The sequence below is a fragment of the Marmota monax genome, unplaced genomic scaffold, assembly GCF_021218885.2.
Source record: "Marmota monax isolate L192 unplaced genomic scaffold, Marmota_monax_Labrador192_F-V1.1 WCK01_AAM20220418_F8-fsc00208, whole genome shotgun sequence".
NCBI classification, from domain to species: Eukaryota; Metazoa; Chordata; class Mammalia; order Rodentia; family Sciuridae; genus Marmota; species Marmota monax.
The window spans coordinates 1843262-1859308 of NW_026693914.1; the positions used below are offsets into that span (position 1 = coordinate 1843262).

Genomic DNA, 16047 nt, shown 5'->3' on the forward strand with positions numbered 1-16047 from the left:
GACTCCCCGTGCAAGGACACAGTTGGCCCTTTTAGACCAAGAATTGGGGAAGGGCATAGGAAACACCCAAACCCTCACACAGTGGGGGTGCAAACTGGAAGACCATTCTGGAGAACTACTTGGTGGCACCATGGGAAGTGCCTCTCCTGCGTAATAAGAAATGCTTGCTCAGATTCACCAATCACACAAACATTCAGAGCGGCATGATGTGCGAGAGCCCCCAACCAGAAAACTGCTCAAATCCCCACCAACAGTGGAAAGTACGCACCCGCCAGTGAGGATGTATCCATGTTACAGAACGCCACATGGCAAGCGCACACACGCACGCACACTGTATACGTACACATGTCACAAACAGCCAGGGGCGTTAAGTAAACTGGAAAGTAAATAGGGTGCACTCAGCCAGACACACGCTCCACCACCACTCTGTCTAAATAATGCACCAGAACACGGAAGACCAGCCCCACTGCTGGAGAGCAGGAGAGGGAGCACCCCTGGAGTGGAGGGCGGGGTGAGGGATGTGGCTGGACGGGGTGGGGACCGGGTGGGGACTTGATCTAGACTCTGGTTTCAAGGACATTGGTGAGGAACACACATTTTAAAAATGTGCACTTTTCTATGAGCATCTTCTATACCAATAAAAAGATCTGCTACTGGCCATCCTAGATGGGTGGACTCACAAAATATGGCCTACGCATACAGGGGCATATCCTTCAGTCTCTATTAAAAATAAATTCTGGCACATGGGACAACATGGATGAGACCTCAGGACACTATGGCCATAGAAATAAGGCTCCCTCCTCACAACTGAGGGAGCCCTGGCAACCCCATTCTACGTTCTGTGAATTGGACATCTCTGGGTGTCGTGCATACTGAGATTCTGGGAGCGCTGTGACTCCGGGTCGTGAGGTTTAAGTTCTGAGTCTCCGGTGGAGTGGTTCCAGGACCCCCAGGAGGGGAGGGGCTGGTGCAGCGGTGGAGTCAGGGTCTCAGGGCTGACATCCACCCGAAGAACTGGTCTCTAACGCGAGGTGCCGACTTGCCAGCTTCTAGGTGTGTCTTCCTCTCTGCTCACGTGCACCCTACTACTTCTCTAGCTGCGCGCTGAGCTACCTAGAAACCGCACTGAAGGCAGACCCTGGGGCTCCCGGCCCAGGTGGAGGGAGCTCGAGTTGGAGAAAGAGGGACACTTCAAGCATTGGGGGTGGGTGTGGAGGGGCAGGGGCGTGAGGAGGGGTGAGCGAGAGGTGCGGAGATGTAGGGGCCTGGGGGAAGGAGGAGAGATGTGGGGATAGAGGAGTCCATGGGGGTGTGGGATTAGGTTGTGGGGACCTGCGAGTGACCGAGGGTGCTGGGGTATAATCAGGATACGTAGGGGCAGTGGGGGCAGGAGCGGGCAGGCGTGTGGTCTGCAGGAGGACGGGAGGTGTGCCTGCCTGCATCATCCCAAGGAGCAGGAATAAAAAGCCCCTTCCCGCCCCCGGGCTGTTTTCGTCATCCCAGCTAGCACAAGGCCACGGGCAGGGCGGGCACATCTGAAGCCTAATCTTCTCTGGTCATGCACTGAGCCACCTGTTCCAAATTAGACAGAAGGTAGAAACCAGGCAGCGGGCTAACAGAGGTTGCATGACTGGGTTTGCCATCCCACGCCCTTGGAGTCAGGTTGTTGGGCAGCAGAGGACAACACAGCTCGTGGCATGTTTGCCGCGAGCGGACACCTGTTCCCCTGGCCTGGTAGGGAGTCAGGAGAAGAGACAGGGAAGAGACCTCACCACCCGCTGCCTGCAGACATGGCAGGGGCCTCCTGGGGCCAGCAGGCCTGCTTGGAATGAGCCGCCAAGAGGGTCCCACAAACCTCTAGAACCTTAGAACTGAAGCAAGGGACTCACCTGTCCACTAGAGAATATGAACACCAGAGCCGCCCCAGCTGCCGTCATCCCCCAGGTGAAGAAGGTCCCCAGCAAGGCCTGGAACACGGGGTTGTAACCCTGGAGCATGCTGGATACAGCTGTGTGCAGAGGAGCGAGAGGGTCAGCCGTTGGAGGTCCCTTTCGGAGATACATGCATTTTCTCAAGCGTCCTGGGCCCCCTGGCTGAGCTGGCCTCCATCTGGGTTGGTGGGATCCACCCTTCTGCTGTGCCAACCCAGCACATGGGTCTAACTTCTCCACCCCGGCCCCCCCAGGCGTTGAAAATCCACTAACTCCAAAAAGAGACATGGGGGCACCTAGAGAGAGAGCAGGAGCCCCAGCAAGAGGCCGCAACACTGAGACGCCCCAAAAAGAAACACAAAGAACGCGGATCGTGTAGCCTGGAAGGGCCCCCGGACGGTCTGACGCAGCCCCGTGACCAGCTCAGATCCCCCTTTTAAACTCTTCCATTTAATTCCCAATCACACCATTAATAGCTCCCAGCCGTAGCCCCCGGGCCTGGCCAACGGTGAATTGCACAGACCCACGGATTCCTATGAGTCTCCACGCCCCCACGGGCTCCTCAAGCCCCGTGCCCACGACATCAGGTGCGGTGCGGGGCTCGTGCTCAGCTGAATTCTTTAGGGCACCTCAATGAATCCCAGGTGGTGCTGCCTCCAGGTCTCTGTTCATGCAGCGCCCTCCCGGAGTGCCTGCCCTCCGCCTCTCCAATCACAGAGCCCAGGGCCTCCTCCGTGGGCCACCTGAAGCCAAGCTCATGGAAGTCTCGCCCGGGCCCCCCACCGCCCTCCCACTCATCTTGGCTGCTCTCTCTGTGCGGGCCGGCCCACCTGGTTTGTATCTTTCTCTGCTTGAAAAACAGGGGCGATGCTTTCCCACAGTTGGCACCCCTGTGAAACAGGACTTTGTGGCCCCTGAAAAATATTTGGAAAGGGCCCGCTTACCTGGACGGTTTGCTCTGGGCCCAGGCAAACCCAGGCAAGGGCAAGGAAACAGAACCAGGAATGGCCTTTCCCCTGGTCAGCTCAGCACACCACTGCCCACCGAGAAAAGAGAGGCAAGTGCCCTTCCCTCTTTTGGGGCCCAGAGCACCTCCTCCAGATTTAACACTCCTAGGACCCCCAGCTCTGGAAAGACCGTGAGGCTGACCTCTCCCGTGGAAAGTTACAAGGCACTTCTGGACAGGCCTGAGACCTGGAACACAAACACGGGGCCCACAGCCTCGTCTCAAAGGCCTCATTCAGCTCCCCGTTGGCCCACCAGCACCCACAGGCCTGGACAGGACCCTACTGGTCTGCCCTGCCAGGCCCTGGTGCCGAGGAGCCCGCTGGCCTGGGCTGCAGATCAAGAGTGAAGACACTGCCTCTCTTGACCCTGGGTAGAAACCGTGGCAGAGGGTGGACAGGGGCCCCCATGCCAGGGGCTCAGCAGCACTGCCAGGTTCAAACCCAGGAAGGGCTCTGGGCCCAGGCAAACCCAGGTGGACCCAGTCAAGCCCCAGCTGGGCCTCGTCCTAGGAGAGCTCTGTGATTACACAGGATCCTTGGATTCAGACTGAGGTCCCTAGGTGTAAACAGAACCCAGGGTGGTGATCATAGCCATTAATGGGAGGGAGTCATTTTTAAAAGAAGCCACCTCTTTACCTCCATGGTCTTGCTGAGTTACCCCGAAAGAGTGACTGGATCACAAAGACATCTGGGTCCTCACACCAACCACCTACTTCTGGCTGCCAGAGGATAAAACTTCAAACACAGGCACAGAGCTATCGCCCTCTCCGTACTTGGCATCCAAGAAGGGTCGGAACAAAAACACCTCTTTATTTTTCCCAGTGGTTGAACGTGCCTTTTGACGGCTTTGGGACTGAGCAAACAACCCTCATTTGCCAAAAGGCCAAAGTCAAAGTGGGTTTTGTGGGCTGGTGAACAGACGGGAGTTCATGGGTGTCCTGGTGGTTGGTGGGATAGGAAAAACCCTCTTCAAAACCTGTCCCCATTTATACCTGAGCACCCTGAGAAGTGAGAAGAAGGGACCCAGAGGGGACCAGAGCCACAAGCTTTCTAGCCCAACAGGAACAGTGTTTGTCAGGGGAACCCTAGCCCAGCACCCCTGGGGGAGTTTCTTCCATTTGTTGTCTGAAAACCTCCCCCCTGGGCAGGGTGCAGTGGTGCACACCTGTAATCCCAGTGACTTGGGAGGCTGAGGCAAGAGGATCAGGATCGCAGGTTCAAAGGCAGCTTCAGCCCTGTCTCAAAATAAAATATTAAAAAGGCTGGGGATGTGGCTCAGTGGTTGAAAGTCCCTGGGTTCAATCCCTGGTAAAGAAAAACAGAAAACCTCACTCCTCAAAAGGGTGGCCCAAGGACCAGCAGCACTGGGCCCCTTGGGAGCTACTTAAGAATGCAGACTCTCAGGTCACCTCGGGCCTGCTGATCAGAATTGCATCTGAACCAAGTCCACGAGGGATTCTGATGCACACTGACATGTGTACAACCTCTCCAAGACCAGGAGCACAGACAGCAGGGGGGGTGGCTCAGCTGGTACAGTCCCCAGAGAACAATGTTTCTCCAACAGTAGACCAGTCACCTTAGGAGCGTGGCACACCAAGCCCCGCCACCTCCAAAGCAGCTCTTTCACTGGGGTTCAGTCTCCCTCAGAAGCTGGATATGAAGACCTTAAACTCCGAGGGGCTGGCAGGAGAGAGGCTCATTCTCTGCCCACTGCAGCTTCAGAGAAGCCCCCACACTGGCCCCACTGCACCCCTGTGCACAGTCTGCGCGGGCCGCCCAGAAGGCCATCCAGGCTGGTGGAGCTCTCCTTATTATTTTATTTTGCTGCCCCTTTAAACCTGTTGCTCCCTTCTGAGAGTCAGCTCCAAGATGCTGGTGACGCTGCAGAAGTGGGCACAGCACCTGTGTGCCCAGGTCCTAGTGAGATGGCACACAGGGAAGCAAGAAGGCTCAGGTTGGGGCGAAAGTGGTTCTGGGAGAGTCGTCTAGTGTCTTGCTGCTCAAAGTGTGGTCCGTGGACCAGCGGACCAGGGACGTGGTTAGAAATGCACAATCTCAGGCCGCACCCCAACCTGCTGCAGGTCAAGTTCAGAAGCCAGGGGGAGGGGCCTCTGCTCCCGGGATCCCGCATCCCCCACCCACCCACAGGCAGCCAGGACGGCAGAGGCTGGAGGAGGTGCAGTCACTGCCTCCCGGCTCACCCTGGAGGGGCAGAGCGGGGCCAGGCACTCCTCCCTGCCCGGCCACCTGCAAGCCTCCTGCTTCTCCTCGATCCCTCCTTTCCCCGGGGACACCCTCAAGTCTCATACTCGGGTCCTGAGGGCCCCGGGCTCTGGCCCCGCCAAAGGCGCTGAAGGAGAGAAAAGCCAACTCACTAGGGTGCCCTCTCCAGCCCCCACTCCACTTCCATCAGCCCGCTGCTGCTCACGGGGCCGGCTCCACTCCAGAGTCACTTCCTGCTTTCCTCCCAGCACACGTGTCCCTCCAGCCACCAGGCCCCGCCCTGCCACCACTGGCAAATCCCGCCTGAAGAATAAATTCTCTGGTTCACAGCCTTCTGCAGGCTCAGGAACAGATCCGGGGCGGGCAGAACTGAGCTCCAAGGCCAAGTGCAGAGCAGTCGGTGTGCACAAGCCTTCGCAGTCCTGGGGGAGGTCACAGACACCCAGGGAAAGAGTTGTGTGCCAGGACCCTGATGCTGCTTGTGTTTCTCCATGAGCCAATGGGAAGCGAGCAGCAGCACAGCTGGTGCTGGGGCCCAAGGGACGTCAGCACCAGCATAGCTCCCTGGGCCAATGGCCCTTAAATCTCAGCACATCTCACAAACACACACACACACACCCACACACACACACACACCTCCCCGAAACATGCATACTGCCTGTGACTTGCACACTTCCCTAAATAAGATGTGCAGAGTTGGCCAGAAGGAAATGTTTCCTTAGAGCTCCAAACCCTGACCGTGACCTCCACTGCCACCTACCTGTGTCCTCTCCAGTAGGGGCCCTGAAGCCCCCATTAATTGGAGGAGAGAAGGAGTGCACCAGAACAGCCCAGAGCAGTGGCTGAAGAAAGTGGCGGGTGTTTTGCAGACATCCAGGGCTGCTGCAAGTGTCAAAGGGCCATAAGACAGGTCCTGGGGGATCTGATCAGCAAGGGAACCACGGGAATCTAGGGTGGCAGAACAGAGGGTGGCCCTGGTCACGTGGTCTGGCTCATGGCCTGCCAGCACCTCTCCTGGAAGACTGGGGCAGGGAGGAGTGGGATAAGGGGTAGGTTGGCACAAAGTGGTCCAGCCCAGTGTGTCAGTATGTCCTGGGTGGATCCCATCTTCTCTCTCTCTCTCTCTATCTCTCTCTCTCTCTCTCTCCTCTAAAGAGATAGTACAGCCACTGAGAGTCAACTTTGGAATGACCATGGGGAAGAACTGGCATATGGGTCCCTTGGACAGATTCCCCAGCCTTCTCAGCCTCTGTTTCCCCCAATGGGTCAGGAGATGATACTGTGCTCCCTGTGGATCACGGTGCCCCGGGGTGAGGCACTGCAGCCCTGGCCAGCAGTCCTTCCCCACTCCCTAGCTCAGGGCTCCACAGACATCCACTCGGCATCTGCTCTTGCCCAGGCCTCTGCTGGACCCTGGAGCCCGGAGGTCAGCAAGGGAGATGTGGCTTCACCTCCCCGTCCTTTCTTCTCTGCCCTTTTGCAAGTCTGGCCACTGACCCGACCTGAGGACCGAGTTGAGCCTCTGGTCTGGGGCAGCCAGGGCCTTCCCTGCATGGTGCGGGCAATAAGCCCAGCTGGAGCAGGCTTTCAGATTTACTGACAGGTCGGGAGGTGAACGTAACAGGCATCGTATAGACACGCTGTAGAGTGGTTAGGGAAGTGGCTGCTTGTTTAAGGAATTTGGAAAATTATTCCTCTCGTATGTCTAGATTATATTCACTTATCTCCATCTCAACTGGGGCCACCTTGTGAAATGACCCCACTTCTCCATCCTGCCCTGACCACCTGTTGATCTTCCTGATTCGCTGTTGTGCCATCTCTGCACAGAGTTAGGACACAAACCCTGCAGTGCCAGTCTCCTGTCGCAAACCTTCTGAGGGCTCCTCACTGCTCCTGGGGGGAAACCCAAGCTCCCGCCCTCGGCCTCTGGACCACCTGGAACTCCTCCACCCCCACCCCAACTCACCGGTCCACCTCCTCCGGGACCACCAGGCACACTCCCAACTCAGGGTCTTTGCATTTGTCCTCCCTCTGCCTGGAGCAGATTTCTCCCAGATTCGCACCTGGCTGGGTCCCCAAATGCCAGCACCGCAAGGTCTGTGCCACACCTGCCTTGGCCCTGCCATGCCCCCGATGCTCGGTGCAGAGCAGATGTTGGATATTTATGGAAGGAAGGAGTCCATTAGATACAGAAGTATTATCTGCTGGCTCCACTTTGTCTTGAGAGCTGCGAGAAGCGGTCATATTCACAAACTGCATGGAGCTGCCCAGCCAGCCTACCATGTTCCTATCAGGCTTTCCTGGTGGCACCCGGTGCTTCCCAGCCAAGGGCGATGCTGTCCCCACCCCCACCTGTGAGACATTGAGTGGGCACCACCAGGTCGGTCAATACCCAGCCCCGGCAACAAAATGGCCCAAAAAACATCAAGGGGATAAAAAACAACGTGTGAGACCTGGAGTAATACCACAGAATAAATTGTCTCAGGAGGACACGACATGATGATAGAAATCCCTCCTTACAATATAACGTGCTTTCAAGAAGCATCCATCAAGGCTCTGGTTAGCATCTGATCCACCGTGAGCCGCAAGAAGGAAGAGAGTCAACTGTCCGGCCATCTCTGTGCTCCTGCGCGGCTGCTGCGAGGCTCTGCCCTGGCCGCCAGTTAAAACATCCGTGTTCAACTCCCTCTAGCCCTGTGGGTCTTGATGTTAGGCTCCGAGGCTGGCATCAGGACACTGTGACATTACAGAGCCCCCATATGAAATTCCTGGGAGGGCTTGGGCAGGGACTCCCTGACAGCTGGGGCAGACAGGGCTCGCCCTTGACATTTGCTCTGAAAAATGACTGATGAACAGATGAAGAGGAAGTTCTACCTGACATCTTACCTAAGCATCACCCAGAAGGGCCCACGACCCCTTGACGCCAGCCACTCCTCTGAGCCTGGGAAGAGCTGCCCTTTAGGGCTTGAAGGAGAAACTGAGTCAGCAATCCATTTCCCCCCACCCCTCGCATCTAACATTTGATTCTGAATCTGCCCCACAAATGTCCCAGGGCCACAGAGTGGGTACAGATTCTGCTGACTCTACACAAAACTATTGTCCCTAGAGGAGTTTTTGGTTCTTGTGGTAGGCTTTTAAAATCCAAACCCAGGCTTGCTCATCTGTCTGCTTAATAAGACACTAAATATCAAAAACCACCCCTAACTGAACATGAAACACTCTGTCTCTAAGAAGATGATCGGCATCAGTCCGTTTCCCTCAATTTCTACTTTTGTTGCTTCAAGCTCTTCCGGTGTCTTTGGCAGGTTGACCAGGGGGACTACTGAGCAACTGGACTCTGCTTCAGCTGCTCCTCGACAGCTGTGTACAGCACTTGAACACCCTGCTGTCCATTCAGTCGCTCAGAAAATGTTTACTGTTTACTGCACACCTACTACGTGACAGGCGAATGTGTGGCACTGGGTACAGGCCACCAAAGACAGATTCAACCCACGGCTCCAGGATGCTTCTGGTCTAGAAGACTTGGGCAGAGTGTCGTGTGCTGTGAGACGGAGGCTGACTACTGAAGGCCTCTTGTTGCCTCTTTCCTTTTCCTATTCCTCATAAAAAAACATCTATGCCTTCTATTTCTAGGTGTAGCCATCCAGTGAGGAAAGGAGATGATCTCCTGGTGGGGAGAGCACAGTGGGCCTGGGGCTGCTGTCAGCTCAGGGAGGAGACTTTCTAGGCTGTAGACCAGTGCGTGCACCGCTGAGCCAGGTGCAGAGAGACCTTAGGAGATGAGGGCCGATTTAGAGGCCTGGGGACCTGTGATTTCTTTCTCATTCTAATGCCATCTTCATTTTCTTACCAACATTTTTTTTTTTCCTTAAACTAGACCTCAAAATTGTATAAGCTTCAGAATCACAAAGCTTGGATGATCTCTGAGCGATGTTCAGGGATTTAAGCAGGAAAACAAATAGCTTCCTCTGGCCGACAGAATCATGTTCCCGTACCCCAAAGGCATCTGTATCCTAACCCTTGAAACTTGGGACCGTGTCACCTCACGTGGCAGAAGGATCTTTGCTGGCGTGATTAAATTAGGATCTTGTGGGGGAAGATTACCCTGGATTATCTGGGTGGGCCTCATAATCCCAAGGGTCGTTTTAAGGGAAAAGAGGGAGTGAGCGGTAGGAGGGAGAGCAGGAGAGGTACCGATGGAAGCAGGGGTCAGAGACAGGCAGCCACAAGCCAAGGCAGGCAGGCAGCCTCCAGAGATGGAAAAGGGGAGGAAACAGCGTCTCCCGAGAGGCTCCAGAAGGAACTGGCCCTGAAGATACCAGGACTGTAGGACTTCTGACCTCCAGAACTCTAGGCTGGTTCATTTGTCTTGTTTTAACTCACTAAGTTTGTGGTCATTTGTTACAGCAGCAAGAGGAAACCCATCCACTTCCTTTTCCCTGAAAAACCTAACTGCACAGACACTCTTCTCCACTGCTGCCATGACTCACCAGGATCCACACGGGGTCCTGGTCCATGGTCATAGCCATGTAGGACCAACTACATAACAGTCAGGGCCTGGTACAAAATGAAAACGGGAGGCCCCTTGTTCAAAGACACCATTAAAGATACTGACATACAAAGCCTGTTCCTTTCTTCTGCATCACTCCTGGGACCACATGCAGGCTCCACCGTCCCATCAGACTGAGCTTAAAAAACACAGCTCAGGGGTGAAACTACTAGGAATCTCAAGGCAGGGACAGCAGAACATTAAACCACGGGCAGGCCCCTCTGAGAACAGGGCCCTGTGTGACGGTACAGGCCACACGTCATGAAGCAGGTAGTGCCCCTGTGGCCGGAGTGGCAGGACCAGATTAAGGAAGGCCACAGTGTCACAGTGGGGGAAGCCAGGGTTGATCATTCAGGTGAGCGAGCAGAAGGTTCCGGATGGATAAAACACACAGGTGAGACCCACAGCTAGAGCCAAAGTGCCATGGAAGCCATCCCAGGCAGGGAAGCAGAAGGCAACGCAGGAGCCGGGAAACGGAACGGACACCTTTGCCAGGAGGAGCCTGGGATTCAGGAAGGGGAATCCCAATGCCTATTCCTAGTGGGAACTAAAGGCAGGCAACAGGGGTGGGGGAATATCTCAGTATGTACTCAGAAACTCCCGGACCACGGTCGGGGCTGGGCGCCGTGGCAGAGCGCTTGCCCTGCATGCATGAGGCACTGGGTTTGATCCCCGGCACCACATACAAATAAACAAATAAGATAAAAGATTAAAAAAAGAAAAGAAACTACTGAACCAGAATTTGGGGTCCCCAAGCTCTTCAAAGGCCTAAGGAATGGTCACAAATTTAAAATCATAGACACTGGCTCAAAAGGAAAGACAAAAGAACCTATGGAAATCAAAATTAATAAATGTTTAACTAATGTCCCTAAAACCTTCTTAATTGTTGACTTTGGTGTTCATAAAAATTTAATTACATTTGAAAAACAAATGGAGGCAAACAGAGGCTCAGCTTTTCTCACTTCCAGATAATTCCTCAGTACGCACAGAGATGGCCAGGAAATCACTGCCCATCATAAATCAAATAAGCTTAGGGCCAAACAATTTCCAAAGCAAAATCACTTTGATTACTTTGGCGGGGGGCGAGGGTGTACTTAATGTGGAATGTAGGAGCATTTTATTACGTTTGGTGCCACATGAGATGAGACCTTGAAAGACCAGGGACTCTAGAGGGGCCTCCAAAGATCCTGGAGGCAGGAAACGGGGAGAGAGGCAGGATTCTAGGAAACTCTATTCTTCTCCAAGAGTGAGAACAGAAGCACAGCTCGTCCCGTGAGGATGAGCTGAGGCTCCTGAAGGGCTGATGCCAGAGACAGTCCTGTGGTCACCTCCTGCCCAGGGCATGAGGCCAGCCAGCCAGGACCTGAGGAAGATGAGAGGTTGGGGAGGGAGCCCTTGGGACAGGAGTGCCCAGCCTCGAGTGCAGAGGGCAAGAAGGAGGAGCTGGTCCCCCAACTGTCCATGGCCAGGAGGGAGGGACCCCCCAAGGTGCTCCAGACCCCTGAGGCTGCTGGGTGGAATGAGGCCAGGGCTGGAGATGTGTGGCCACTGGGTGAGGTCAGCTGAGAAGCCCTGTAGACAGGTTGACTAGTGGCCTCCAAAAAGAGACGCTCAAATCCCAACTTCAGTGCCTGTAATGTGGCCTTCTTTGAAAATAGGACTTTCTTTGCAGATGAAAGATCTCAACATGAGGTCATCCTGGATTAAGTGGGTATGTCCTAAGTCCAATGACACATGTGTACTCATAATCGACAGCAGGGAAGACCACAGGGACACTGGAGAAGAGAAGGCAAAATGGAGACAAGCAGAGATTGGGGTGACGTGGCCACAAACCAAGGAGTACATAAAGCCACTGGAAACTGAAAGAGGCCAGAAGGGACCCTCCTCTGGGGCCTCCAGAGACAGCCTGGCCCTGACAACACCTTGATTTGGACATCTGGCCTCCAGACCCGTGAGAGAATAAATTTCTGTGGCTTTAAGTCACCTGGTTGATGGTATTTTGTAGTGTTTTGTTATTGAAGCCTTAAGACACTCATACACACTGACTCCTGTCATTTCTACCACAGGAAGGTGAAGAAGCGCCAACCACCAGGAAGCCAAGTCTTTACCCAGATGTACTTAAGAAGTTCTCTCGCTGCCTTCATTTTAAAAAACAAAAGCAAACCCAAAAGCCACCTCTCTGTGCTAATGGGGGCTAGCTCAACCTAAGAGGGAGGCAGTCAGGGCTCCTGATTCAGCTTCCTCTCCAGTGACAGTGGCCCAGTTTCATTGGGCTTGTTGTGGCTCCTAAAATTGTTGAAGTCCCAACCCCCAGCACTCGGCACGTGTTCTTATTTGAAAACAGGGATCCCACAAATTAAAGTGTCGTCATTAGGATGGACACAAGCCCAGATGACTAGTGTCCTTATAAAGAAAGAAAGTTTTGGCAGAAAGATATGCATAGAGAGAAGATGGTAAGGAGTGGCAGGGAGAAACTGGCCATCTGCAAGTCAGGGAGAGGGGACTGGACAGATCTTTCACTCAGGAGGGACCAACCTGAGCTGTGGACTTCGCTGTCCAATACCTGTCTGTTGTTGGAGTCACTCTGTTCTTTGTTGAGGCAGCCCTAGCAAACCAATCAATGCCAGAGGGCACTGGGGCTCACACTGCAGGACTTAGTGCTGGGAGAACCTCCAGGGGCAGAGCATCAGCCCAGGCCTCTCACCTTACAAGCCGAAGAAACATAGCCACAGGGCTGGATGGCACCAGAGCAGGGCAGAGGCCCACCCCTCCCCCGGACCCCATTCCTCTCCCCATTCCTCTGCGCACCCCTGGCCTCCAGTCTGTCAGCTTAGAGTCATCACCTTGCAGCTCAATTGCGACAATGATCACTGTAAGCAAGAGAAACGGGTCAGAGGACCAAGGTTTTCAAACTGGGCATGGAACCACCACCGTATGACCCAGTATGCCACCCCTCGGTATTTACCCTGAGGAATCAGAGTCATCCTACTGCAGTGACACATGCACACCCATGTTTATAGGTCTATGTACACAATGGAGTTTCACCCAGCCACAAAGAAAAATAAGGTAATGACATGTGCAGGAAAATGGCTGGAACCAGAGACCATTATGTTAAGCAAAGTAAGCCAAACTCAGAAGGTGAAGAGTTCTGTGTTTTCGCATACGTGGAGCTGGAGAGGAAGAAAGGAGAAGAAAGATGGGGGCATCTCGTGAAAATCAAAGGGAGATCAATAGAGGAAAGGGACCAAGAGGTGCGAGGCGGGGAGGGAGGGGTGCTGGGGAGTGATGCTGGCCAAATCATGTTGCCCCACTGTGTGCACGTACAAATAGGTAGCCACAAATCCCATCCTCGTGTACACCACATCGTACCAGTACAAATATGGGGGGGGGGGGGGAATTCATTAATTAAATTTAAAAAAAATAAAAGAAGACCAAAGCTTTTGAAACAAAGACTTCCCAGATGCACACTCTGATAACTGACCCTCCCAGGCCAGATCTCCACACACCCTGATGCGAGAAGTATGAATATGACTGCTGCCTTCATGGCCAGAGAATATTATTAAAAATAACATGGGCCAGGCACAGTGGCACATGCCTGTCATCCCAGCAGTTCGGGAGGCTGAAACAGGAGGATCCAGAATTCAAAGCCAGCCTCAAGCAATGACGAGGCACTGAGCAACTCAGTGAGACCCTGTCTCTAAATAAAATACAAAATAGGGCTGGGGATGTGGCTCAGTGGTCGAGTGCCCCTGAGTTCAATCCCTGATACCTAAATGATAATAATAATTAATAATAATAATAGATTTGGAGATTCTCTCTGGGTAGAGCATGGACCTAGCATGTGTGAGGAACTAGGGTCCATCCTTAGCACTGCAAGTAATAATAATAATAATAATAATAATAATAAACATGGAATGACAGGGCACACAGACCCATTGGCCTTTTACCTAAGTCATGGTAACCAGCTTTATGGTCTCGCCATATTTTCAGGAAACCTCAACAGGGACCTTCAGTTGATAACCACAGACAGAAAGTCTCGCCCCTGGCAGGGACTCACAAAAAATCACTTGTCTAATTAAACTGAATGATGAGCTCTGCAAATTGCCCTGTGCCTGCTGCTCCTGTGGCTGGAGTTGACCCAGTGGGTGGGCCCCAGAAACTTGCTTAATGAAATGATTCCAAATATGGGTGGGGGCGGATCCTGAGCACCCAAGTGCCCTCCAGAAAAGGATAGTTACATAAATCACAGAGCACAAATGCAGCGGACTTCTATGCAGCTGGTCACAATGATAAACACCCTGGCAGCACGGGGAATATCTATGATACCAAGGTTTGCGAACAAAGCAATATACAAAACATATGCCACTTGTCACCATAAGGTTAAACATACATATGCAAACAACAGAGACCAGAGAGCGATTCATAGCCATTACAGTAGCTGGGGCACTGGGGGATGAGACAGGGGGAGTCCCCTCTTTTCTAGGAGGCTATGATCCTTTGTAATTTAGAAATTCTTGACTAAGTTATTTATTTAAAAAAAAAAAAAAGAAAAAAGCTGAATGCAGAAATTCAGGCTCATTGAACCTAAATACTAAGACCGGTAATGAAACCCAGTCAGAAACGGGAGTCCTAACCCTCGCACAGGACTCGGTCAGTAAAACAGGCTGAATTCCTAGGCAAAGCCTCCTGGATGTTTTAAGCACCGTCTGGTTTGCTGGAGCAGCCCATTCTTCCCGTCACCAACTCTCCAAGAGGCCAGCTGCAGAGTGGTGACAGTCTCCGGCAGTGGGAGCCAGGGGCCTAAGGAAGTCCCCTTCCTCCGGGGCTCCCTCCTGCCCAATCTGGGAGCAGCTGGGCCTGCTGTCCCCAGGCCAGCCTGGCACTGCGTTCCTGTCCCTGCCCACCAGCTTCCCAGACAGATGGTCGGTGAGGCCCTGAGGCGCCTGCAGACCCACGGATCCCACCACCCACCCGAGACCTGTACCCTGGCCATCCCAAACGCCCCCAGGGATGGGGGCAATATATCCATCCTGCAGGCTCCTGTTCTCCTCCCTCAGCCCCTGGGCTTTGCACAGGGCCCCAGACACACTCAGAGCTGCTGACAGAGACCCCCGCCTGGCAGTGGGACTTCAGAATGTCATTTCCTGAAGTGCCTGCTTCTGGGCTCAGAGGGCTCTGCTGAGTTCTTCTAGAACCTTCTACAGGCACAGTGGGCTGTGTCCATTTTAATACCAAGACCTGCTTTGTGTTCATCTCAGCAAGCACTGATTGTTTAGCAGTAAGCACCTCTACGCTAGCTACAGGCCACATATCAGTCCTCTAACTTCTCACCTCCCCGCAATAGAAAGATGGTTCGAAAGCGATTGGTCAAGAAAAAACATGTTAGCTAGGAATTCATTCTTTTCCCCACTTTTTATTCATTAAAAAAAAAGAAGGAAAGAAAACCCCACCAATACAGCTACCAATCAGAGCTTCGGAGTAATGGGAAAGACACGAGGCTGCAGAGCCGAGGGGCCACGGCGCCAACCAAAAGCAAAGACATGGATTTCAATCTGCCTTCGCCCCCTCGTTCGGCTTTGGGAATGGGAACGACTGATAAATGTGAGATCGGCAGCCCCTTCAAGTCCAGGAAGCCCACACTGGAAGTCTCTGCTGCCGAGGGGAAGAAAAAAATGAACACACAGTCTTTGGCTTCGAGAAATAAGGAGAGCAATCATGTAAATGTCCGCCCAGAACAGTTAGCCACCAGCGGCCCTGGCCCGTCCTCCGCTCCCCAACATGTATACCAATTAGGCTATTCCACCCTGAAGGGAACCACAAGGAATGGCTGTCACCCCTCTGGCGAGCAGAGGAGACACTTAGTGGGTATTTGTCAAATAAATGAACAGTGACCCACATTTTATAAGGCAATTAATTTTTACAGTCACGCTGCTGGGCCGACTTGTGGCGCATGATCTCGCAACAGCCTCTAAGCCCAAATTCGTCAAGGAAATGAGGGCAGCTGCAGATCCAGGAGGCTGGGGAGGCTTCAGGCTGGCGGGGGACCGGGGGAGCCTGCCCTGGGATGGCCCCTCCCTTCAATGCTAGTCCATTAAGAGGCCCCATCTTTCAGGCCCTGCTGGGCAGGCTGTGGTGGCCACGGAGCTGGAACCCGTACAGAGATCACTGCAGGTGCAGCAGTTTGCTGCTGGGATGGAGGGGCAGATCCGAGGAGGACGGAAGGATGTGGGCAGGCAGAAGGGAATGGACAGGGCGCTCTGCCCACTTACACCCTCGCCCGCTATGCTGAGGATGGGACCCCAGGCCTCCTGCCTGCTAGGCAAGCGCTCTACCACCT

The 16047-nt window shown here is 53.7% G+C and overlaps 1 protein-coding gene across 6 annotated transcripts in view; it reads right to left on the bottom strand.

Moving 5' to 3' along the window:
* Nucleotides 1–16047, bottom strand: part of Slc39a11 (solute carrier family 39 member 11) — a 395002-nt gene that overhangs the window by 313831 nt on the left and 65124 nt on the right. For 4 of the 6 annotated variants that reach the window (XM_058585298.1, XM_058585297.1, XM_058585295.1 and 1 more), the window contains exons 1-2: nt 5314–5440; nt 1890–2008 (exon numbers count right to left, since the gene is read on the bottom strand). In XM_058585298.1, the coding sequence (XP_058441281.1) occupies nt 1890–1997 (108 nt within the window). In that variant the 5' untranslated portion in view covers nt 1998–2008; nt 5314–5440. Of the gene's footprint in view, nt 1–1889; nt 2009–3574; nt 3746–5313; nt 5441–16047 lie in introns of those variants that run through there. The other 2 variants (XM_046463431.1, XM_046463436.2) reach the window with 2 other exon arrangements.